The following is a 25,988-nucleotide window of genomic DNA, read 5'->3' as shown; positions in this document are numbered from 1 at the left end:
TTCCTGGCTACCTGGAATTACATACATTCTGTCATAAAAAACAAAACAAAACAAAGCACCAAGTATGCCATTGGCCATTTGCTCTCTAATCTTGCTGCCTTGGGAATTAATTCAATTTCACTTCTATGGTTTCTTCTGCTGGTAATTCCCACATTCTTATGTAGTTCCAATCTCTGTGCAGCTCCTGACTCAGATTCCAGTTGCCGATGGGGTGCACTGTGTAGATGGACTCACATCACTGTCTAAAATGGTTTGTCTAAAGGCTAACTTCTGCTGACCTCGATATCTTCTCAGCATTTGAGTATCAGAGTCAGAAACTGTACTGGCTATTTTTGTGTCAACTTGACACAGCTGGAGTTATCACAGAGAAAGGAGCTTCAGTTGAGGAAATGCCTCCATGAGATCCAGCTGTAAGGCATTTTCTCAATTAGTGATCAAGGGGGAAAGGCCCCTTGTGGGTGGGACCATCCCTGGGCTGGTAGTCTTGGTTCTATAGGAGAGCAGGCTGAGCAAGCCAGGGGAAGCAAGCCAGTAAAGAACATCCCTCCATGGCCTCTGCATCAGCTCCTACTTCCTGACCTGCTTGAGTTCCAGTCCTGACTTCCTTGGTGATAAACAGCAGTATGGAATTGTAAGCCGAATAAACCCTTTCCTCCCCAACTTGCTTCTTGGTCATGATGTTTGTGCAGGAATAGAAAACCTAACTAAGACAAATTGGTACCAGCAGAGTGGGGTATTCCTGTGACAACCTGACCATGTTTTGGGGAGGACTGTGGAAGGACTTTGGAACTTTGGGCTTGAAGATCCATTCATTGTTAAGAGCTCTGTCAGATGTTGTGTAGGAGCTTGGAAGATAATGTTGAGAACAGTGCAGAAGATGGAGGTCTGGTTTGTGAAATTTCAGAGAGAAAATTAAAGACTCTTTTCAGGGCCATTGCTGTTTTGATTGTGAAGATTCTGTAGTTCTGGTTAGCTGGGGCTGAAGAATCAGCTGTGATTAACAAGATACCAAAACTACTAAAGCAAAAACTTTGCATTACTGGGACTATTGATGCTGGTTAGCTGGAGCTAAGAAATTAGCGGTGATTAAGAAGAGACCAGCATCATTGACGTAACATCTTCTGGGAAGTGTTTTCTGAAAGCACAAAGAGGCTGTGTTCCAGAGATAGCCAAGGTTGTACTCCTGCTGCAGCGGAACTTGGTAATGTGTAAGGGTCACCCAGGTGGTACTGGTTTTGAAGGCATGAAGGGTTCATGCAGAGCAGCTGAGGCTCAGCACTGTGAGAGGCCATGGAAGGCCATTGGTGAAGGTGCAGCCTCAGTTGTAATTGAAGGCCCAGGACTGAAGGGGTCATGCAGTGTTTTGGAGATGCCAGTACCATGAGATGACCACCAAGAGCAGCAGCAGCAGTGGAGTATAGGTATCTGGAGCCCAGAGGACGACGTGTGTGCTACAAAGGGCATGGCTGGAGAAGTGACCCAAGCCCTTGGAGGAGCCCAGAAGATCGTGAGTTGGACCCCAGACGTTGGACAGTTGGAGATTGATTTTTGCTTTTGATTGTGACTGTGCCCTGATATTTTCCCTCTTGAAGGAAGAAACTGTTTTAGTGGAGCCCACAGTTAAGAGACTTTTAATTGTAAAAAGACTTTGAATTTTAAAAGAGATGGATATTTTAAAGAGACTGAAATTTTAAGAATATGTAAAGACTGTGGGACTTTTAAAGTTATTTAGATCTTGGGGATGAATAAGAATGTAAGGGTTGAGGCTTACTAGTGATGTGTTTGTGTGTCAAGTTGACAAGGGGTCAATTGTACTGGCTATTTTTGTGTCAACTTGACACAGCTGGAGTTATCACAGAGAAAGGAGCTTCAGTTGAGGAAATGCCTCCATGAGATCCAGCTGTAAGGCATTTTCTCAATTAGTGATCAAGGGGGAAAGGCCCCTTGTGGGTGGGACCATCCCTGGGCTGGTAGTCTTGGTTCTATAGGAGAGCAGGCTGAGCAAGCCAGGGGAAGCAAGCCAGTAAAGAACATCCCTCCATGGCCTCTGCATCAGCTCCTGCTTCCTGACCTGCTTGAGTTCCAGTCCTGACTTCCTTGGTGATAAACAGCAGTATGGAATTGTAAGCCGAATAAACCCTTTCCTCCCCAACTTGCTTCTTGGTCATGATGTTTGTGCAGGAATAGAAAACCTGACTAAGACAGAAACTGTTATACAAGGTAGCTTAAAACAGTTAACCACTGGCTACTATGGAATTACAAATAAAGTGCACAAGGAGATATATTAAGAAAATTCAGTTTAGGAGTATTGGAAATCAACAAACATCACATAGAATACAGGAGCATTCTTACCCATCCAGACATTTTAAAATGAAAGGAATCACCAATCTACTCTTGCAATACAACATTTTATCTAACAGTGAATAAGAATGCAAAGAGAGTGGCTTGTGATCAAACAGGATTTAATTAAATCACAGTTAAATTGAGAAATGCATTTTATGACTCTGACTAGCTCTTCATCTATAAAATAAATTAAATAGGCACACAAATAGCATACTGCAGATACCCAAGGAACGGTAGTAGAAATAGTCCTTCCATGAATACTGTTCTGCAACAGGTCAGATTACAACTCTGAAACAACACAATCATGTCTACTTCCTACATCCATCCAAAATGGCTGAGGTAAATCACTTCCCAATCATTCTTCAGTAGCATAAACAAACCTGGACACTCGGACATATCTAGTTGTAATTGGGCCACTAAAGAAGAATCAGTGTTAAAAAATCATGTTTTAGAGGCAGAGGCAGGGGGATTTCTGAGTTCGAGGCCAGCCTGGTCTACAAAGTGAGTTCCAGGACAGCCAGGGCTATACAGAGAAACCCTGTCTTGAAAAACCAAAATAATAAATAAATAAATAATAATTCATGTTTCAGACATGAATTACTAATGGATGCTCAACTAGCAGACAAGAAGTTTGACAGTTGGAGAATAAACAGGTTACTTACAGTCTCAAAGTAGCCATTGGCTAAAAAGAGGAAATGTAATCGGACACTTCAAAGTTGTCTGCCATGTTTGTCTTCTGGTATGTACTTAGGACAAAATGTATCATTTTTTTGTTCTTCCTGCTAAAAATGAGTAACTCCATGTATGATATTGGAATTACAATGTGAAGGATAGTCCATAAATAAATGGCCTAAACCTTAAAAATATTTGTCAGAATTAAAAAACAAAGATTAACTGAAGAGATGGCCAGATTACAGAAACATGTTAGCTGAGATAACAACGAACACTAGAGTAAGCCCTGGGGGTTAAAATACTAGTACTAGACCAATACTATTTGTATGATTTTAGCGATTACATATTATCTAAGAAAATGCTCACACTTTTCAGCAATTCATTCTAGAGTTTTTATAGGTAAAAAAATCATTTCTGTGGACTTATTTATAAAATGGCCAGAAGAATTCATACCATAAATACAGAGAGAAAAGGAAAGGGAGAATGGTGTAAACACTGCTTTAAAATATTAACATTTAAGAGATCTTAGTGAAGGATATATGTGAATATCTGCATCATTTTTGCTGACATTTCTGTAAGTCTGAAATTATTTCAGATATTGACATATTCAAAACCAGGGCCTTAAGTTTTTTTCTCTTAAAATCAATGCTACAAAGATGTGAAAGTCAAAGAAGGGTGAGAAAGAGTGAAAGAGTGTCCCCACCTCTGGGGACAGTGACATCTGCGATGAGACTGGGAAAAAGCCTCAGCTCGCCTAGCAGAAGCAGCTCCTACCGCCTCCTCAGTGGTAACTAAGCACACAGCAGCAAGGCACTGACCTCCAGTCCACATCCAAGTCTTCACTCACGCTCGAGTCGTCCTCAAGGTTGTTGTTCCCATCCAACATGAAAGCTTCTGGCTGTGCAAACTCGTTGGCAGGCTCGTTCCCTTCATCGCTGCTGCTCTCATTGACCTCATTGTACTGTAACCAGGGGATCTCTCCCTCTTCCAAGGATGTCTGTTCCCTGACACAAACATTCAAAAGCAAGTAATAAAACAATGTTGCTTTAAACATATCATGCAGCATTTTGTTGCCATTCTACTTAGTATGTGTAACTTGCATTCTTGTTGTTTTAAGTCCTTGGTACTCAGGATTCAAAATGGCTGTTTTCCTTATCTGCATTTCAGTGGAAAACAAAAGGGCAGGTGAGATAACAGTGGGTCACAGCTCCTGCTGCCACACCTAAGGGCTTTGAGTTCAAGCCCTGAAAGCCAACCAACTCTTACAAGTTGTCCTTTCTCTCTCTCTCTCTCGCCATCCTCCCCACCCTCCTCCTCTACCTCCCCCACCCTCACACATACACACACAAAACCTTTTTAAAAAGGTTTTATGTGTGTGCTTGCTCGCATGTGTGTGTGTCCGGGTGTATGCGAGTACCCAGACTGTGCATGCCTGTACACACAACACAGAAGCCAAAAGGAGACATTAAGGATCCTCCTCTGTAATGCTCCACCAGTTCCAATGAGGCAGGGTCTCTCTGGGACTTGAACCCGGGACATCCATTTTCTCTGTAAGCCAACAGCCCCAGCTACGGTCTACCTCTGTCCTCTTTACCCTTCCTTTTTATTTATTTATTTTTGAATAAATAATTTCATGATGTACCTTAGGATCTTTTGAACCAATCTGGAGATGAATAGCCATGTATACCTTGTTGATGATGTTAGTCATGTGACAGAGAAAGCGCACGTGCTTGGGGGGGGGGGGGAGAGGGAGAGCGAGCGCAAGCTTGTTTTCAACCTCAACTTGGATAGCTTCTCATGTTCAATAGTAAAGTTAGTGAAATATATAAGATGCAACTCCTGTGGCCTCTGGTCATTTTCTCTTTTTCTTTTTAATATATTTTTATTAGATATTTTCATTTACATTTCAAATGCTATCACCGAAAATTCCCTATCCCCTCTCTCCTCCCCCTGCTCCCCAACCCACCCACTCCTGCTTCCTGACCCTGGCATTCCCCTATACTGGGGCACAGAATCTTCACAAGACCAAGGGCCTCTCCTCCCATTGATGGCCGACTAGGCCATCCTCTGTTACATATGCAGCTAGAGCCATGAGTCCCACCATGTGTTTTCTTTGATTGGTGGTTTAGTCCCAGGGAGCTCTGGGGGGTACTGGTTAGTTCATACTGTTGCTCCTCCTATAGGGCTGCAGACCACTTCAGCTCCTTGGGGACTTTCTCTAGCTCCTTCACTGGGAACCCTGTATTTGCCAGGAACTGGCATAGCCTCACAGGAGACTATAAGAAGCTATATCTGGGTCCTGTCAGCAAAATCTTGTTGGCATCTGCAATAGTGCCTGGGTTTGGTGGTTGTTTATGGGATGGAACCCCAGGTGGGGCAGTCTCTGGATGGTCCTTCCTTCAGTCTCAGCTCTGAATTTTGTCTCTGTAAACCCATCCATGAGTATTTTGTTCCCCCTTCTAAGAAGGATCGAAGTATCCACACTTTGGTCTTCCTTCTTCTTGAGTTTCATGTGTTTTGCAAATTCTCTTTACCCTTCCTGACAGGGCCACTCCCTGGGCCAAGCCAAGCCAAGCCAACCACCACTCCTGACTTGTTACCCTGGAGGCAGGGAACTCAACTCTGATCTTCAGATTGTTCAACAAGTGATTACAACCACTGAGCCATGTCTCCAGCCTCTACTTATACATTTTATTCTTTATTTTGCAAACATTAACATAACTCTTCTCGTTCTTTTCCGGTTAGTGTTTGCCTAAAATACCATATTGCCATTTTGGTTTTTATATATATTTATACTTTAAATGTGTCTTCTTTAGCTTTTTAAAATTCTACCCATAAACTTTTTCTTATAAAAGCAAAGATCAGTCTCTCTCCTCTCTCTCTACACACACACACCCACACACACACCCACACACCCACTCACACACACACCCACACACACAAACACACACACAAACACACACACCCACACACACACCCACACACACACACACTCATACATACACACACACACATACACTCACACACACACACACAAACACACACACATACACACACACACACTCACACACACACAAACACACACACACACACAAACACACACATACACATACACACACACATACACACACTCACACACACACATACACACACACACACACAAACACACACATACACATACACACACACATACACACACACAAACACACCCCCACACACACACACACACTCACACACACACACACACATGTAACTAGGGATTGCAAGAACTATTTCTACAGCCTACCTTTTCACTCTTTGGTCTTTTCTTTTTGGGTGGATTTTAATGTTTTGATTCAAGTTTTAATACCTTTTCCCTCTGGTACTGGGGAAAAAATCTCATGTCTTGTGTATACCATGAAACACTCTGACACTAAACTACATTTCCAGTTCCTAATACATATGGCATTATTTTCCTCATTGCAATAGTTATCCTTAGAAAAGTACTATACACATGCAACATAATAAAGCCAACTGATACTATAGCCTTCACCCAGCCATTTAAAAACTAATGGTGTCCAATGTTGAATTATATCCCGACTATACTTACAACAGAACAAATTACCAGGTAAATTACATAATGGGTGATTTTGATGAAAACAGCTAATATCCCTCAAATGTATTTTATTTGTTCTTATGCAATGGTATACAATCTCAAGCAAGAATGTTCTCTTAAACTTAAAACTATATTCAGTTGCCTATGTGTCATCGACAGTGCATAACTGATAACTAACACTCACAAATAAGTTCCTATTTTCTAGTTCTCCTTGTCCATCTACTTGGTGATCAAAATGAAAACCTATGTTATTGGTGATTCCTCATTCTCCCTCAATATAATAACTTATTTTATTATTTAAAACTTCAAAATATTCTTAAACTTAAGACTATTTGTTTTCTAGAAGGAGAGTGCCTGAGCTGATACTCAACCCTAGGTTTTTATGCATACTGCCAAGTACTCTACCATAGAGTCCTAGCCTCAGCTATAAAGCTTGCTTTCTAAAGCTCACAAGTATCCACTAATCAGAACAATTCACTCTTTTTCTAAAGTTATTTTTTTATTTTAAAAAATCTTCAAAAAAATAATATTTAGTGTGTGTGTGTGTGTGTGTGTGTGTGTGTGTGTGTGTGTATGTGCTGGGACGTGCACGTCATCACATCTTATAGAAATCAGAGTGAACTTGCAAGAGGACTTGATTATTGTTTTCCAGCATATGACTTTTGAAACTAAAAATTGAAAGAATTTAGTTGTCATCAAAAAAATGTTTAAATAATCAAAGATATTCACTTATAAAGTAGCTAGATGGTGTTTCACCACTCAATGCTAACCAGAAATAAATAATTTACTTTAACAACAGAGGGAGAGTACAGAAAAGAAAGAAAAATATTATGTTTTTAAAGGAAAGCAAATTGATACTGATATCAATATCTACAAATCATGCTTACTTAAAGATATTAACAGAGAAGTTCTATACAAAAAAATACAAACAATCCATCAGTAAACCATGACCACAGAGTCAGGCTTTGTATGTTTTAACAAAGTAGGATGATTATCATTAAGAAGTTTGAGAAATAAAATTCCCTATGATCAACAGGCCAAAATGATTTTGTTACAATTTTTATATTGAAAAGATTTAAAATTCAATATTCTTGGTAGAATACCATAAAATAAATTAAAAAGCTGTTATTCCTTAATTGATTTAAACAATGTTTTCCTCTAAAATTAGGAATAAGATGATGGTGTCATTATCTTACTCTCTCCTCTTATTCAATTTCGTGCTTTTTAAGCCTTACCTAGTTCAATATGGCCAAAGAAAGAAATAGAAAGGAAGAGGTCTATTAGTCCCTGTTTGGGGACAGTATGTTTCTATTCTTAAAAGGACCTAAGATTTCTACCAGAAAGCGAATAGATTCAGTAAGCACCTGAAACAAAGTAGCAGAATAGAATAAATAAACATAAAAAAAATCAGTAATTTCTATATGGCAGTAAATGATCTTGCTGAGAAATAATCAAGGGGAAAAATGACATTCACAACAGTTTCTAAAATAACAGACACAGACACACACATGGGGGTAGGAGAAAGAAAGATTCCAACCTGTTCTACTGATGAAATACTACAAGGACAGCCAAGCTGAGAGCCACAGGTCCTTTCTACATTTTGGAAACAAAATTCTGTCAATTCATTTACATATTGCCTATGGCTGCATTTATGCTTCAACAGGATAGATGAGTAGCTACAACAGACACTGAGTAGCTACAACAACACACATACATAACCAACAATATTTATCTGGCTTTTCACAACTTAAGTTGACAACTCCTAGATAGAAATATTTCCATTCAAGTTATAAAGTCACAGATATTTACCATAGGTCACCAATGTTCTGGAAATACTATCCAATTGAGCTAGATAAAAATATTAAAACTTCAACAGCTTCCATTTCTTTGCATCAATCACTTGAATTTCCAAGACATGCTAAGTGTAATTTACCACAGATTTACCTCTTACAGCCGATTGTTCTCCCAAGTCTCTTCAGTGTGTGGCAATGGGCAACATTAATTCAATTATTCTTAACTCAGCTGAAATGACCTTTCAAATAAGCAGTTTTCAACCTATGAGTTACAATACCTACCTCCAAAAATATTTATATTATAGTTCATAGGAGCAAAATTATAGTTATGAAGTAGTAACAAAAATAATTGTATGGTTGGGTGTCACTATAACAAGAGGAACTGTATTAAAGACCTGTATCACTAGGAAGTCTGTAAACTACTTTTTAAATACTTAAATTCCCTTTATAAAGCGATAACAACATACATTCTATCCTCATAAAAACACTAAAATTGCTAGCATTGAAACGTGTTCCCTACAAAGTAGCAAAGCACCATGTAGAGCCTATGTGTTCAACATGGGCTTCTATATGTAATCACGGGCATACCCTACATTTGGATGTGGTGTATGCCATTCTTGCATAATGCACACTTAAGTAAATGAGTCTCTCTGTTTAACATACCCCTCCTGAAGAGACAATTCTTGGTTTTCTTCCTCAGGGCCACTACTATCACTCTGCAGCTCAGGGTCATTCTCATCCTTTCCTGGCAGAGTTTCCCAGCTCTCATCGCTTGAGGACTGGTCTTTTTCTGTGCCAGAAAATCGGTGAGGCAGAGAAGCAGACCATTCCCCATCACTGCACTCTGAACTGCAAATCAGAACAGACATAAACTACCATCATACACTAAGTTATTTTTGTCAGATGGAGTCATTATGGCTAGGTAGGACTGCTGATGCCTACGCTGAGTCAGGTGCTCATTCAATTAAAAAAAAAAAACATAAGTAAATAGATAACAAAAATAAATATTCAACAGAATGTAAAACTGTCAAATGATCATGGCTCATAGCAGGTTATGGAGTATATCATTTCATTTTTTCTTTATATTAGAATACACAATTAATGGTATTTAAATAAGAGTTTAGATATAGGGACCTGGGTAGGACAGGGGAGTGGAAAGGAAAACACGGGGTAGGATCAGGTATGGAGAGAGACAGAAGAGAAGCCCAGAGGGCCTGGAGAATGAATAGAAATATGCAGCAGTGTGTGTGTGAACCTCTAGAAAGTCCCATAGACCTGGGATATGAGAGGCTTTTAGGACCCAATGGGGATGACCTTAGCTGAAATGCCCAACAGTGGTGATATGGAACCTAAGAAGACCATCTCTAGTAGATAGAGATGGCCCCCATCTGAGGCATGGGGCCAACCATCCACCTTCAAAATTCTTGACCCAGAATTGTTCCTGTCTAAAAGAAATACAGATACAAAAATGGAGCAGAGACTGAAGGAAAGGCCATCTAGAGACTGGCCCAATTTGGGATCCATCCCATGTGCAGGCACCAAACCCTGACTCTATTACAGATGCCATGTTGTGCTTACAGAAAGGAGCCTAGCATGGCTGTCCTCACAGAGATTCTACTAGCAGCTAAGACAGATACAGATACAGCCAACCATTAGACTGAGCCAGAGGACCCCTGTGGAAGAGTTAGAGTAAGGACTGAAGGAGCTGAAGGGGACTGGAACCCCATAGGAAAAACAACAGTCTCAACTAACCCAGACCCCTGGGAACTCCCAGGGACTAACCAAAGAACATACTTGGGCTGGTCTGTCCCTCCCACCCCCCATACACATACAGCAAGAGGACTACAGCCTTGTTTGGCCTCAGTAGGAAAGGATGGGCTTAATCCTGTAGAAACTTGATGTTCCAGGGAAAGGGGATGCTAGCAGGGTGAGGTGGGAGTAGGTGGATAGGTGGGGGAGCACCCTCTCAGAAGCAGAGGGGAGGGAGGATGGATGAAGAACTCATGGAGAGGGGACCAGGAAGGAGGGCAACATTTAGAATGTAAAATAAATAAATAATTAATTAAATAAAATAAATACAATTTGGGAATCAAAAACAATGTCTGAAATGAATATGTATTACTCACCTGATGTAAATGAAACAGTTTTCTAATTCTATACTGACCCTTTAAAAAAAATACTCTGGGCCTGTATTATTAATACTCAGTAATTCTTTATAAAGGAGAAACTTCTTTTTTTTTTTTTTTTTTTTCAAGACAGGGTTTCTCCGTATAGCTCTGGCTGTCCTAGAACTCACTCTGTAGACCAGGCTGGCCTCAAACTCAGAAATCCACCTGCCTCTGCCTCCCAAGTGCTGGGATTAAAGGCGTGTGCCACCACCGCCCAGCAAGGAGAAACTTTGAAGCAGCCAGCAATGATCGCCTTCTTTCCTTACACAGACTATCACTGTCCTCTGGGTGTTGTACTTCAATGCATTCTCTCTCCATCAAAATGTCATAACAACCACCTGGCCCCTCACCCTTCAGGACTGGACCAGACTTCATTTCTTTGAAGGTAATTGTCAAAAAATTGCCTTTGCGTATGGACTAGGCACTTGGCCCACTTGGTCCAAATCTCTGTACTGCAGCTACTTCTTTAACACTGCATTTATTTTTCTTAGGCATTAAGTAAAATTTGTGAGAAACACTGGCTTTGGGTTTTTAGCAAAGCAGAACAACCAAGAGCTTTCCCCATCAAGCTCTGGTGGCTGTAGATAGCCTAGCCAGGTAACTAAGCTGGGACTTGTGAAGACTAACCAGCTAAGCTGTAGTTAGAGTTAGTAAGCTGTTCTCTATGCCTCACATCCTGCACTAGTTCTGGGATATGCCCAATTCATGAATCATTTTGGTCTTGTTTTACTAAAACAAACAGTATTACAAAATTTAATTGATCTAAGGTATTTTCCTAGTTACATACAAATAAAATCAGTTTCCTTAATAACTTACTAGCAGTTTCCAAGAAGACAGAAGAGCTAAATGTTTATACTAGCTCTTAGTGGATACTAAGGACTATTCAATCATACAGCTTAAAATGTAGAATTTTATTGGTATTATTTGACTTGAAAAGGCTAGCAAAAGGCATTTCTAAGGATGTTCCAAAAATCATTTGCATATTTGTGACAAGTGACTGAAACACATGAATGGTTTCTAATACTACTTCAATCTGAATGTTATTAATTATGACATTAATGTTATGTAATTATGACTAATATTTATTAATAATTTGTAACCCTAAAATCCTAACTGGTCCAGAAAGTCGGAGGAGCACGTAACCATGCTGACTTTCTAAAACTTTCAGACGTGCAATAGCCAATTTCCTCATTGGAGAAACAAAGTAATATTTATAATACCGAATTTCTAAGAACAAGCTTTGAAGCCAGACAGAATTGAATCCTGAATAATATCTTTAGAATCCATGATAATTTTTCTGTGATTAATTTCATCTATAAAATGACATTATTAATATTCATGTTTCAAGCCTACAGTGATATTTAGACTAAAAATTGGAGACAAAATATATAATATAATTTTTGAAAAAAGGTGAATAGTTGAATAGGCAAACATTAAACTTCTTTTATAGAATAGGCTCTATTATTTTAGATATGTCAGCGGGTTGCTTACTGGCTAACCACAATTTTCCTCTTTTCTGTGCCAAAGAAAAGCTACACTATAGCAGCTCAATTATTCTGGTGACCTCAGTCTCCTGGGAAATTCAACTTTAGTCTTTTTTTTTCACACTAACGATCAAAAATTATACCCTAGACCATTACCCAAACTAGGTCACCTGCTTACTCATGAACAAGAAAATAAGGTGTTTTTTTTTCAGTTTTAAATAGTTATAATTTAAGTAATTATATATATTCCTAGTTAAGAAAAAAAAAATCTGCCCTACAGTGATCCTTTAAAACCTGTGTTCAGAGCAGAGGTTCAAACAAAGGCTACCACTGTTACAGATTACAATTCTACCTGAACACCACTCGTACTTACAGGTATAAGGCTAAAAAGATAAACCAGCTACTTCTTTGGGGAGTCAGGAAATAAGAGGTTGCTTCTAGATGGTATTTTATGCTACTTCTACCTGAGATTTACAAATGAAATATTGCATTGGATTGGACTATTATAATTAACATCTACAATATAAAAAAGGAGCGAGAGAGATGTCACAGAACTAAATAAAGGTAGGGTAGGAGGTAGACATGGGTCTGGGAGGAGTTGGGAGTGATTATTATCAAAAGACATATGACAGTCTCAATAATTAAAAAACATTTTTAAAAACTTCATTTGGTTGTCAATGCATGTATAAAGAGGGTGACATGAAGTTGCTGTTTGATTTTAATATAACTATAAATGTTATCTAAGAAGCAAGCCATTGATAAACCACATGAAGATTGAAGAGGTATGGGATATTTTTCTTTGATGTTTTTAAATTCTTTTCCATAGAGTTTCTCTGTGCAACAGCAGCCCTGACTGTCCTCAAACTCACAGAGACCTGCCTGCCTCAGCCTCCTGAGTGCTGGGATTATTAAATTACTCTTGCAAACAGGATAGGAAAGTCTGTGAAAATATCTAAGCATGTGGTTTAAGGTCTTTGTAGATGTCTGCTGGTTTCTTTGCTGTGGTAGTACCTGCCACATCAGAAATGCTCCTCCTGTTTGCTACTCAGACAAGTTATATGGAATGTGAAAAAGTAATCTCAGTCTTTCAACAATGAATCTGAATATTCTGTTTTGTTCTTCGTGAGGCTGGTGGTCACCATGGGAACAGAGAAAATTATTATATATTTATAGAACACCTGTAACAGCGTCTGAAATCTTTTAATATATCAAATTAAGATTAAAAAAGAGCTAATCTGCATTTTATTCTCCCAACAATATCAAAAGAAACAGATTTTAGTTAGCATCTGTGTGGTTATGGGGATTAAATTTAGGGTCATACACATGTGAAGCAAGCCTCTACCACTGTGCTGTATCTCCAACCCATTTATTTCTATTTCTCACCTTGAGGAGGGTCTTGCTAGTTAGTAAGTTCAGCCTTGAACTGACTCTGTAACTCAGGTAAACCTACAACTTTTTCAATCCTCCTGCTTTGCTCTCTTGTGTAGCTGGGGTTCCATTATTTGTCTCTGAAGGTTTCCCTGTATCTCACTGTCTCTTTTGCTTTGCTTTGTTTAACCTTTTAGGCACGATTAAGTCCTAGTGACAGGAGAGACTCTGAAAGAAGCCTCAAGTGCTCTAAGAAACAGTCAGAGGCCAGCACAGCACTCTTCAAAACAAGCCCTAGGTTTACAAAGTGCTATACTGCTGACGGAGTCTCCTCCCATCCCTTATCCTTCCACTCCCGCCTTCCTTCCATATCTTAATCCTTGTCCTCACTACAGTTCTCAGGGTAGATTTCAAAAGAATAAGTGCTAACCTCAGTTCTTTGGTCTGATCCAGGTCTGGGAATTTCCCTTGCACTCTAATTCAACGATGTAGCACTCCTTTTCTGTCAAACAGCCCAGAGCAATGCTACTGGCTGGGATGTTTGCCTGATAGACTGCAGCATTCTATTATGAGTAAACCGTCACTTAAAGACTTTTTTCAAGGAAGACAGTGACCAAATCTTCTCCGCATAAAGAATGAATACTCATTACTAAAGTTTTTAGACACATTTGTTTTATGTGCATCTAGCTTTTACCTGGTGTGTCCACAGGCAGGCCTGGTGTCTACAGAGGTCAAAAGACGGTGTCAGATTCCCTAGAATCGGCAGCTACAGATGGTTATGATTCACCATGTGAGTGCTGGGAACTGAACCTGGGTTCTTTGCAAGAGCAAAGGTGCTCTTACTTGATGGCCTACCTATTATTTTAAGTAGCTAAATTAAAATATCTAATAGTATTCAAAAGAATTTTCATTGTATTCTTGATAAATGTTCTATAGATGTTACCTTTATAATACAAACATAACAAAATATCTCTAATATATCATTGGTAAGTTATATAAGGGAGAGAGTTAACTCTTTTAATTCATTTTCAGACTCAAATACAAAGGTTCTACATCCTTCCTTTTTAGAGACACTTTAGAAAAGTGGTCACCGCTTCTCAGTTCCCCCAGTGTACTACTATCAGGGCTGCACAGAGGAAAACGTGTAGTTGAGCATGCTCAAAAGCAAGCTAGAGTCCATGGCGCTCCGTTTTGGCATCGGGCAGTTACCAGATTAAAAGGCATCCTGGTAAGTAACACTTAGCAAAATTAAATGAGTAAGAAACAGAAGCAAGAAACAGGATCAGTAACAAGAAGATTCATTCATACTATTGCAATAATTCAATCCTAAAATACATTTTAAGGTTTTACAAAATACAAATGGTGTCAAAGGTCATTATTCTTCAGAAATTATTCTGAAAAAATTTTAAAACAAGATTTCATGAATGTCAGGCTGGCCTTGAACTTACTGCACATCCAAGGTAAACCATGAACTCCTGATCTCCTATATACCTCCAAAGTGCTAAGACTACAGGTGTGAGTCTCCATGCCCAGCTTCTGTTATTCTTAAACAACATAGACCTATTCTCGTATTTCACTGTGTTACCCCCGTTGCTCTGGCACACCCAACAAGTTCTACCAGCAAGTACACTGCAACCAGGCTCAAAGACAAGCTTTTAGTAAAGCTGCATATTTCTCCTCATGTCCACTCTATTTACAAAACTACCATTGTTCATAATATTGACATCACTTCTAAACATACTAAGAACACACTTGGGGGAACCCCAATTATTGAAAAGCAGGAGCCATGAGAACTATACTTTTGTTTTAGGGCTGATTTAAAAACAAAAACAAAGCAATTCTTAACATTTTCATTTGAAAAGCCAGCAACAGCCGGGCGAGGTGGCGCACACCTTTGATCCCAGCTCTCGGGAGGCAGAGGCAGGCGGATTTCTGAGCTTGAGGCCAGCCTGGTCTACAAAGTGAGTTCCAGGACAGCCAGGGCTACACAGAGAAACCCTGTCTCGAAAAAAACAAAACAAAACAAAACAAAAACAAAAGAAAAGAAAAGTCAGCAATATTAAAGGTCTTTATTTTTGTTTTGCTCTAGGGGTCCACAATGGGGAAGACACTAGTGAAGTAATTTTTTTTCAAGAAATGTGTAACAGGAAAAACCAGTAACAACCTTCCACTTGTCAAAGAAAAACTGCTAAAGACTCTTTTTTTCTTTTCAATAGTAATCTAGAAGTAGATAGAGACTCACAGTCAAATCCAACAATCTTAGAGCTGAATGTTCAGGACTTAAATCTTTTCTCCCAAGTACAGAAGCAATGGCTGACAATACCCAGTAAAATCCAGGTCAGCAAATACTTTTCAAACATGCAAATGTTGCTGGAGCAAAATATGATTGCTTGAAAAATGTCTTATTTTAGTGTGGATCCATAATATCTATCAAAAAAGTTAATTTCAGATCAAGTTTTGTGGCCAATTTATGATTTTGGAACTTTGAAGATTTTACATAAAGACCATGGCCTCCACGGCAAATATCTTAATTCTATTTAACTGACAGTTGGTCTTACAAATCAATTTGAACTTTGTGACTTACCTCCTAAAATTCTATCATCTTCTGCTCCCCTAAAAAATGTTTATCCTACAGCTTGCTCAGAGCAGTGTGAATTTAACTATGAGAGTTCTGTATGTTGGATGTCTTCTAGCAATTCCTAACTTAGAGAGATCAGGGACTTATCCAACTTATTTTGTAGCTCATGTCAATCTATTTAATAGCTACTTATAACAATGTCATCTGATCAAATATTTAATGTATTTGATGAATTCACTATACAGGACCCTCCTAGGTAATCTCCTTGTCTGTAATAAAGTCCCTGTCGAATACAGCACGCTAAAAGCATGGGAACGGCTTCACAAAGGCCTCTATGTAGTGCACGAGGGATTATCTCTGCATTAGTTCTGAGTTACAAGGTGACACTGAGTTTGTATATTTCCCATTTCCTTGACCAATTTCAATTCAGCACACATTTTCATAGTGATAGTGCAGTCTCTAAACCTTAGTGATTGTTTTCCCCATTATTCCTTTTCTCTTATCTGATCTCTTTTTCATTAATGTACTGAACTCTGAGAGTAAAATTTAAAAAAAATAACTTTTCTCTTGATTTAAAAAGTAAAACAAGGGCTGGAGAGATGGCTCAGTGGTTAAGAGCACTGACTGCTCTTCCAGAGGTCCTGAGTTCAATTCCCACCAACCACATGGTGGCTCACAACCATCTGTAATGGGATCTGATGTTCTGGTGTGTCTGAAGACAAGCGACAGTGTCTCACATATAAAATAAATCTTTAAAAAGAAAGTAAAACAAGCAAACAAACAAACAGTCATACAAAAGTGTCTGCCTTCCCTTAACATTTTAAAGCTTCAGAACAGTTATCAAAATCATATTTAAATTGCTCCCTATAATAGGTTACATCTTACAATGGCTTAATTCATAATTCTAAGGACAACAAGTATTTATCCTTTTTTTTTTTAATATTTTTATTACATATTTTCCTCAATTACATTTCCAATACTATCCCAAAAGTCCCCCAGTATTTATCCTTTTATGGTACGATATAAAATATTTTCATATTCAAATCAGAAAATTCTCTATACATTCCTAGTTGAAAGTTTTTTTTTTTTTTTTTTTAACAGCTCATAAAATATACAATGGAGCACTGTTAGGTTTGCAAGTAGCTTAAAAAGATAACATAAAAATCTGGACTCTGCCAATAAAAGCTGAGCAGCTATACAAAATATAACTCTCTAGTCCCCACCTCTACCCATTTTTGCTGTTTTATAGTTTGGGGAAAGTTGAAGAAATCTATGTTTGAAAAGCAATTAGAAAGTCCTGACAATAACATAGCACAATGATAGAGAATATATCCTTTTGGAGTTCAAGGAATCAAGTCCCAGTTATAACACTTACACATAGAACATTATACGAGTTAACTTTATATACCTGTTTCATCTATGAATGGAGGAAAAAAATAGTACCTACCATACCAAACTTAATGAGAATTTTTGTTTTGAGATATGGTTTCCCTATGTAGGTCAGGCTAGCTTTGAGTTCATGATCTTCCTACTTCAGCCACAAGCAAGAGGAGACTATAGCCTATAACTTATAAATAACAAGTTTAGTGATAGGAAGAGAAAATAAGGATCCAATATAAAAAGAAATGGGTGACATTAAGTACTAAATTTAACGCAGTATTGTCAATCAACAGTGATCTTAATCACGTTCTAAACACAGATGGTTTAAAGAAATTTAAAAAATGTAATAAATTTATACTTTGTATTCACTGAAATATTGTTAATTAAAACAATCAGCCTTTACTCTTTATAATAATCATTATGTATCTAAAAGTCTAACATCTGTAAACTATTACAATGCCTAAAAGAAACCAAAATAATTTGCAGTTTGTATGTATGGTGAGTACTCAGAATATCTCATCATCAAGATGTCTAATTTCTTGATCACATATGACAGTCCATCAAACATTTTATTAGCAATAAAGTACTTTTTTAACAGACACACAGACCAGTGAAATAAAACAGATAACCTAGAAACAAACCCATCAACTAGGCCACCTGATTTTGACAAAGAAGCCAGAAGCATACACTGGACAAAAGGCAGTCTCTTTAACAAACAGTGCTGGAGACATTGAATAACTACCTGTAGAACAATCAGTGTTGTTTCCCTTCCCCCACCCTTTCCAAAAACCAACGTAAATCACTTTAAGACACTTTAAGATATAGGAATAGGGAAGGACTTTCTGAAAAGGTTTCCAGTAGCTCAAGAAATGAAACCAAGAGCATAGCCGGGCATGGTGGCGCATGTCTTTAACCCCAGCACTTGGGAGGCAGAGGCAGGCAGATTTCTGAGTTCAAGGCCAGCCTGGTCTACAGAGTGAGTTCCAGGACAGCCAGAACTTTACAGAGAAAACACTGTCTCAAAATGCCCCCTACCCCTCAAAAAGAAATGAAACCAAGAGCTGATGAGTAGGACTTCATGGAATTATAAACTTTCTGCATGACAAAGCAATTAACAGAGTAAAGAGCCTATAAAATGGGAAGAAATTTTTTACTAGCTATATATCTAACAGGGGATTAATGCAAAAAACAAGCATATACAAACAATAATTTTAATGGCCAAATGAATTGAATAGCCAGCTCTCAAAAGTACAATGGCCAAAGGGTTCCGCATCCTTAGCTATTGGGGAAACACAAATGGAAACTTCAATGAGTCTATTTCATCCAGTCAGAATGGCTATAAACAAGAAAACAATCAACTGAGGCTAGGGAGCATGCACAAGAGGAGAAATCCTTTTTGAATACTGCTAATAGTGATACGAATTAGCGTATCCACTATGGAAATCTGTATTGAAGATTCCTTAACAGACTGAAAATAGAACTACCATATAACCAAGTTATATCACAAAGGAATCTAAGTCAGCATATGGCAGATATACTGGCTGGTTTTGTGTGTCAACTTGACACAGCTGGAGTTATCAAAGAGAAAGGAGCTTCAGTTGAGGAAATGCCTTCATGAGATCCAGCTGTAAGGCATTTTCTCAATTAGTGATAAGGGGGAAAGGCCCCTTGTGGGTGGTGCCATCTCTGGGCTGGTAGTCTTGGGTTCTATAAGAGAGCAGGCTGAGCAAGCCAGGGGAGCAAGCCAGTAAGGAACATCCCTCCATGGCCTCTGCATCAGCTCCTACTTCCTGACCTGCTTGAGTTCCAGTCCTGACTTCCTTGGTGATGAACAGCAGTATGGAGGTGTAAGCCGAATAAACCCTTTCCTCCCCAACTTGCTTCTTGGTCATGATGTTTGTCCAGGAATAGAAACCCTGACTAATACAGCAGACAACCTCAACATTCATGTTTATTTCAGCACTATTTTATTTAAATCTTAAAATCCCATTTACTTTATATGTGCATGTATGCCTGGGTAGGTGTGTAGATGTAAGAGTACCACAGTGCATGTACACAGGTTAGAGACCAACCAACGATGGTTCTCTCCTTCTACGCTGTGAAACCCGGGGATTGAACTCAGGTTATCAGGCTCAGCTCAGCAGTAAGCAGCTTTACCCACAGAGCCATCTCACTGGCTCTATCTCAACACAATTCACAATAGCCAAATTGAGGAATCAGCCCAGATGTCCATCAGCTTATGAACAGATAAAGAAAATGTAAACATACAATATGGTTTTGCTCACTCATAAAGACAAATGTATGCCTTTCTAGAAAATCGGATGGAACTGGGGATTATCGTACAAAATAACTTGGAAAGACAACTATTGCATGCTCTCTCTTCTGCAGAATATAGCTTTAAAAATGTAAGATATGAAAGTGGAAGGGGAACTATCCGAGAAAAGTGATCAGCAAGATGGGAAAGGACTGGTAAAACATGGCAATAGTGTATTGAATATGATCAAAGTGCAAGATATACATGTATCCTTTGTATAATGAATATATAACATTTTTTTAAAAACTTGGCTCAGTACCTAAGTCAACCAAGTACTGTATGGAGCTTACCTGTCTTCATCTTTGTCAAAGAGTTGGTAATATTCTCCGCAGGCATTCCAAAAGGCATTGTCCCGAGATTCTTGCCTTCCTGAAGCTGTAGCTCCATTTTCTGATGTTACACGATTACGTTCTGTTTCCCTTTGTGTAACTCTTGAGTAAGTTGGAGTTAAGAACATGCAGTCATGGTCTCCATCATAATCGTCACACTTTATTATAGGGTCATCTGAACTACACTCCTCAACTTCCAAAGCCTCTCTCCATCTCTGAACACTTCTTTGTTTAGCCTCATGCCTATTAAAACCAATTTCTTGGTCCACCTGGCTTGAACTTATCACTTTTCTAACTTTGGGCCTTACTACCTGTTCAGGAGAACTTCCATGGTGGTTGGCTCTATCACTAGTATTTTGTTCAACACGGCCTGGAGCACAGTCTGCATCTTCAGTTGAATTTTCTGTCTGTCTTCCCTGATCAGTATCATCTTGTCGCCTCTTTCTAACAACGCCATCTTCAGAAGACCTCTGAAATTCCTGCCCATTCTGATGGACAAGCTCAGCATCAGCAGTAGAACTTTTCTCTAAAGGGGCTGAATCTAGCTCTTCAAACTCCTCACTTATTTCACCGTTGAGAGAGGGAACTGATGGTGACAGATCAGCGTAGATCTCTGCCTCTCCATTTTCCAGCTCAAAGACTGCACGGCCTAATACCTTCTGATGTCTACCACCTTCCACAGCTTCAGGACCAAGTTGAAGAGAGCCATTCTCATCATGCTTGCTGTCTGGATCATAAGAGTCAGTATGAACCAACATAATTCCATTCTGGACACTTGAGACATTACAAACTGCTGGAGTATACTCTGTCTCAGCGTGATTATGAAGGTTTGTTTTGCTTTCTAAGGTCTCCCTGACTTCCTCACTATGACATACTGTGGCAATGGATGGACTGCTCTCAGTGGTTTGATTCAGTGCTGGACCACAAGTAGAAATTTCTGTTTCACTTTTTTCAACTGTAGGTTCACTTGGTAAAGAAGGATGGACTTGATCCAATGAACTGGAACCTTCATAAAAAAGGACAGAAGAAAACATTTTGGAGGGATTAATTTAGATAAAAATTTATATAATATCTGTTCCATGGAAATCGCATTATTATCTATTTGACAATACACCAAGCACTTCTATATTCTTTAACTTTGCTGCAGTCAGACTGCTTAGATTATGAACTCAGCTCTGACCCCAGAGAGCCTCTCATTACCCTATCCCTTGTGTTTCTGTTGTAGAGTTTGTTTTTAACTTAAGTGTCACTATGAAAAATCTTCTCTATGACCAAAAAAAAAAGCTTTCTATATTCAGTAAGAAACAGAAGCAGCCAGAGAATAACCTGTCTCCAACTGTTCTCATCTATCTCTTAATTATAAACTAAAAACAAAAAAAGAATCATGACAGATATAATTTTAATACAAGGTAATAGAGCTATGAGAAATGAGATTCTAATCATATTTTGATGTTAATTAAAAACTTACATTTTAGTTTCTAGACATTCATATTTCTATGCCAAAAATGTATTATTATAATATATTTACAATTTAGGTATTAGAGATACAACTGAAAAATAAAGTGAATATACTGATTCCATTTGTCATCCGTTGTTATAATTCTGACCCCTGAGGAAAATCAAATCTATAACTACTTTAAACTTGACTATCTTTATCATTAATTTCACAAAGATCAATACTGAGATTTGGTGTAATAAAATAAATAAACCATAGAAATACCCGAAATGTAATCTTATAAGAGATAATCCTTCCTATATGAATGACTTAGCTAGTAATTCAGATTCTGACATATAAATGACAAGGAAAATATGCTACTATATCCAGTTTGCTTAGAACCAAAAAAAATTGAAACCAGAAGACTTTATATAATATACATAACAATGTAACTATTTACAGAATATCTGTATATAACATTTCAAACTACTGAATAGTTAAGGAGGTTTAATTGAATAACTATTACCAGATACCTTGATGTTTATTTATATTGTACAAAATGATGAAAAAATAAGATAGCTCAGTTATCTAGAGGAAGTTAAAAGAAAAGTTAATTAAATGTAGTATGCAGGAAAAACACACTCGGTTCACATAAAAAAGACTTGACATGGCCTAATTTCCATAAATAAATGGATTTTAAAAAATTCTCAATAAATATTGAGAACAAAACTCTAAAGTTCCTAGGTCTTGTAATTCAGCAAGGCTTGTGAGTAGAAAAAATAATGTCCAGTTACATTCTGCTGTAAAGGTAAATACAGGTGAAATTTTAAAAAAACAAAAAGACTTGGGATAAGAGTTAGCTGGTGTGGCTATGTAATTACCACTATGACAACTAGTTGTATTTTAGTAACTGGTCTTATTGAATCCTCTTCTGTAGTTAATGTATATGTTACTTCTATTAAATTCAATAAAAATTTCAAAATACAAAATGTACTGTTTTTATAGTGAAAACATATAAAGTTTACAGTAAATAACCTTTAAGTGACTACATGTACATACCTGAGGTGTTCTCCTTTGGAACATCATCTAGTTCCAACACTTCATAGTCATCACCAGCCCGACCTAAGCTTCTTTCATGCCTGGTCATACATGGCTTAAAACTGACATACGCATGTCTTCTTCCATATCTCCTGCCTGTAATAGTCTGATATCCTCCTGCTGGTTTAGGCCAAGCAGCCTTGTTGGATTCTTGATCCATTACTGAAAGTATAAATTAAATTAAGAGAGCCAGCAATGACCTTTACTATGGCAACAAGTTGGGAGGGGGACAAGTGTTTCAACAAATATGCTATTATTCACTAAACTATATACCACTGAACAGGCTTTTGTTTAAATGGTGTATGGATGACAAGGAACAACTAAACAGTTATGTACTGAAGCCTAGGGCAAAAATTCTCTAGAAGGAAACAATCACAGAAGAAATCAAACACATGCTATTCCATCTTTAAAATTACAAATGGATGTTATATATAAAGCTTAGAACAGACACCAGCATTTAAACTTGAATATTAATTTGTATTTTACTAAAGAGTATAATATTATACACATATTACTTAGTGTGGGTCAAAAATGGGGCCCTGTGTCTGGCCCAGGGCTCCAGCCGCTGGGCAAGGTGGGATGAGGGAAGTCTGACTACGTGGCAAACCCCACACTGTCAGTGGGTGGGCGTTGGGCTGTCAGAAGCCACAGGACCCCACTATGGGAGTAGGGAAGGTGGAGTCCAGGGTCCCTGTGGACCTGCCAGAATTGACTCAGGGTCTCCAGGCCTGCATGGAGGCTGAGGATGACAGGTTCTAGCTCCTGCCACTGTATGCTGTGGAAGAGCTGAGAACAGAATGTGGGCCCGTGGGCGGACTCTGGTCCAGGCCAAAGAATAAGGGCAGAGAGGCCTCCCAGCAGGAGGTTAGGAGAAGACCCGCTCCATTGCTCTAGCACTTCAGATCACAATGAGAAGAGGCAGTCCATGGTTTTAAGGTGTTTATTATAGAAAGTCAGAGAGAGGGAGAAGAGTAGAGAAGCAGAGGCTAGCATGGTCATGTTGGGGGGGGGGGGCGGAGAGAGGGGGAGCAAGAGAGCTAGAGAGAGGCAAGAGAGTAAGAGAGAAAGGAGGGAAAAACAGCCCCTTTTATAGTGGCTGGACCTACCTGGCTATTGCCAGGTAACTATGGGGGTAGAGTCCAGACAGAATACCAGGAGCTTGTGGGGCATTGCTTATGTGGCTAATGGCCACACACCTCTCTGCTGGGCTGGGGGGGGGGGGGGGCGCTGTGGGAGGCTGTAGCTGAGACAGGAGCCAGGGGCCCAAGGGGAGTGGCCGAACACCTGCAGGCCCTCTTAGGTGGAAGCCACAGCCTACTGGGTCACTGGGGTTCAAGGCCTGTGCTTGACTGGGGACCAGGCTGTCTGCACAGCTCACCGCCCCACAGCTCAGTCAATTATTTATTATGAATTGTTACAAAAAAGGAAAAAAGTAATCATTTTCCTCAATAATATTAAGGATCAATATCTTTTACTACTATTCTAAAAGAACAGCCTCCAAAATGAAATGTAAGGTAGAAATGAAAGGGTGTTTTATTAAGTTAGAAATTAATCTATACAAATATTAAATAGCTACAGATGTCTTAAAATGAGTCATTACATAAGATCATTATCAGAGGATAACATGTCACATTTAATTTCTACCTCCCAAGTGCTGGAATTAAAACTATGACCCACTTTGCCTGCTTTCATATATTTAAAGTACCCCAGAAATAAAAAAGGAATCCTGAACATAGAAGCATAAGCATGTATCTTCCTTACCTGATGGCTCTTTTTCAGTGTACTGTGACATATATGGCAGTGTCTATGATTCCAGTTCAGTAGAATTATGGATGTAATTTTTTTCTTGCACAGTGAATAAGCTGAGAATAATTCCTATAAAGAAACAATGCATTAAACAAAGTATTAGTAAAAAAAGAATAAATAAAAATGGCAAAACTAATATTAATGAAGAATATTGGCCTTTTACTTACTTTGAAAAGTATAACTTGCTTTGACCAATGCAACAGCAAGCAAACACCCCAAACAATCGTGCTGTAAGCAAGTTCTGTAAGAACTTGTAAGTAAATAATCAAATACAGTACTGATGAACCGACTCAGCGGTAGCTAGCTAGTTTTTGTGTAACTAGATAACTAGACCAATCTGACAAAATGCAACCTCAGTTATGGAATCCTCCAGAATGGACTGGCCTGTGGGCACACTTAGGAACATTTTCTTAACTAATGACTGATGAGAGCATAGCCCACTTTGGTAATGCCACCTCTGAGCAGAAGTCCTGGACTGCAAACTGAGAAAGCACTCCAGTAAGTAGCAGTCTACCGTGGTCTCCAGTTCAGTTCCTGCCTGGAGTTCCTGCCTTGCTTTCCTTCAATGGCGGACTGTAACCTGTACTCCAAATCAACCCTTTCCCTCACAAGTTGCTTGTGGTCACTGTTTTTATCGCAGTCACTGAGATAAACTTAAAAGAGTGACTTAACTATGTTAGTGTCTACTATGCTACTTTGGCTTTCCTATAAATTCATTTAGCTTTCATTAGCAAAATTCTCGTTAAGCCTAAAAATACAATCTTCACCTTAAAAATGTTTAATGGAAAACTGAAATATTTAAAGTATACAAATAATGATAACTAAACTAGTAAAAACTACAATTTATCATTCAACAAGTTTTTTTAAGTTTAACATATTTTTGTTTAAATCCTTTTAATATTTAAGCACCAAAGCACCAATTTTCTATCATCAACACAAAATCATTAGATAAGCACTCTGCAACTAGGCTATTATACCTGACTATTGTTACTTACATCAGAGAGCACATATCTACATTCATTCATAAAAATCACATATTGTGGAATATGCCATTTTCTAATGCATCTGGATCAAATCAAAGGCATATATAGAAATCATAATTTTACCATGCTGCCGAAACCCACAGGTTCTCATTACCACTGCTTTCATAAGACAGTGTGACACAACCTGACCTCAGCAATCACTGTGTAGGACATGTGTAGGACATGGCAATCTTTAAAAACCCTCACAGCTTTTAAGTTTATATCACAAACTTCTTTGATCCAGTATTCTTAGGACAGCCTATATTCAAACATGTTCCAAACACTATTTTCAGATCTGAGAATATAAGAATTATGAAATGAATGGATTTATCTGTGGACCTAAGACTATAGTGCTAAATACAAATAAAATAAGGAATAAATACATACTATATTCCTTTATCCTAGATTAAAGAACTGTCTTAGGGTTTTACTGCTGTGGACAAGGCAAGTCTTATAAAGGACAACATTTAATTGGGGCTGGCTTACAGGTTCAGAGGTTCAGTCCACTATCATCAAGGTGGGGGCATGGCAGAACCCAGGCAAGCACGGGGCAGGAGGAGCTGAGAGGTCTACACCTTCATCTGAAGGCTGCTAGCAGAATAC

At 38.6% G+C, this 25,988-nt stretch overlaps 1 protein-coding gene across 2 annotated transcripts in view; it reads right to left on the bottom strand.

The window, feature by feature from the left end:
• The window catches only part of Pja2 (praja ring finger ubiquitin ligase 2), a 51,911-nt gene that overhangs the window by 10,153 nt on the left and 15,770 nt on the right, over positions 1-25,988 (bottom strand). The window contains exons 2-6 of one of the 2 annotated variants that reach the window (XM_021186544.3): positions 24,319-24,432; positions 22,519-22,719; positions 19,986-21,030; positions 9,067-9,252; positions 3,834-4,019 (exon numbers count right to left, since the gene is read on the bottom strand). In XM_021186544.3, the coding sequence (XP_021042203.1) occupies positions 3,834-4,019; positions 9,067-9,252; positions 19,986-21,030; positions 22,519-22,719; positions 24,319-24,349 (1,649 nt within the window). In that variant the 5' untranslated portion in view covers positions 24,350-24,432. The remainder of the gene's footprint in view (positions 1-3,833; positions 4,020-9,066; positions 9,253-19,985; positions 21,031-22,518; positions 22,720-24,318; positions 24,433-25,988) is intronic. The other variant, XM_021186545.3, reaches the window with a different exon arrangement.

The sequence above is a fragment of the Mus caroli genome, unplaced genomic scaffold (genome assembly GCF_978045245.1).
Source record: "Mus caroli unplaced genomic scaffold, Mus_caroli_1 scaffold_18, whole genome shotgun sequence".
Taxonomy (NCBI): Eukaryota; Metazoa; Chordata; class Mammalia; order Rodentia; family Muridae; genus Mus; species Mus caroli.
The sequence above is the reverse complement of the archived record's forward strand: the minus strand, read 5'-3'. Positions and strand labels throughout refer to the sequence as shown.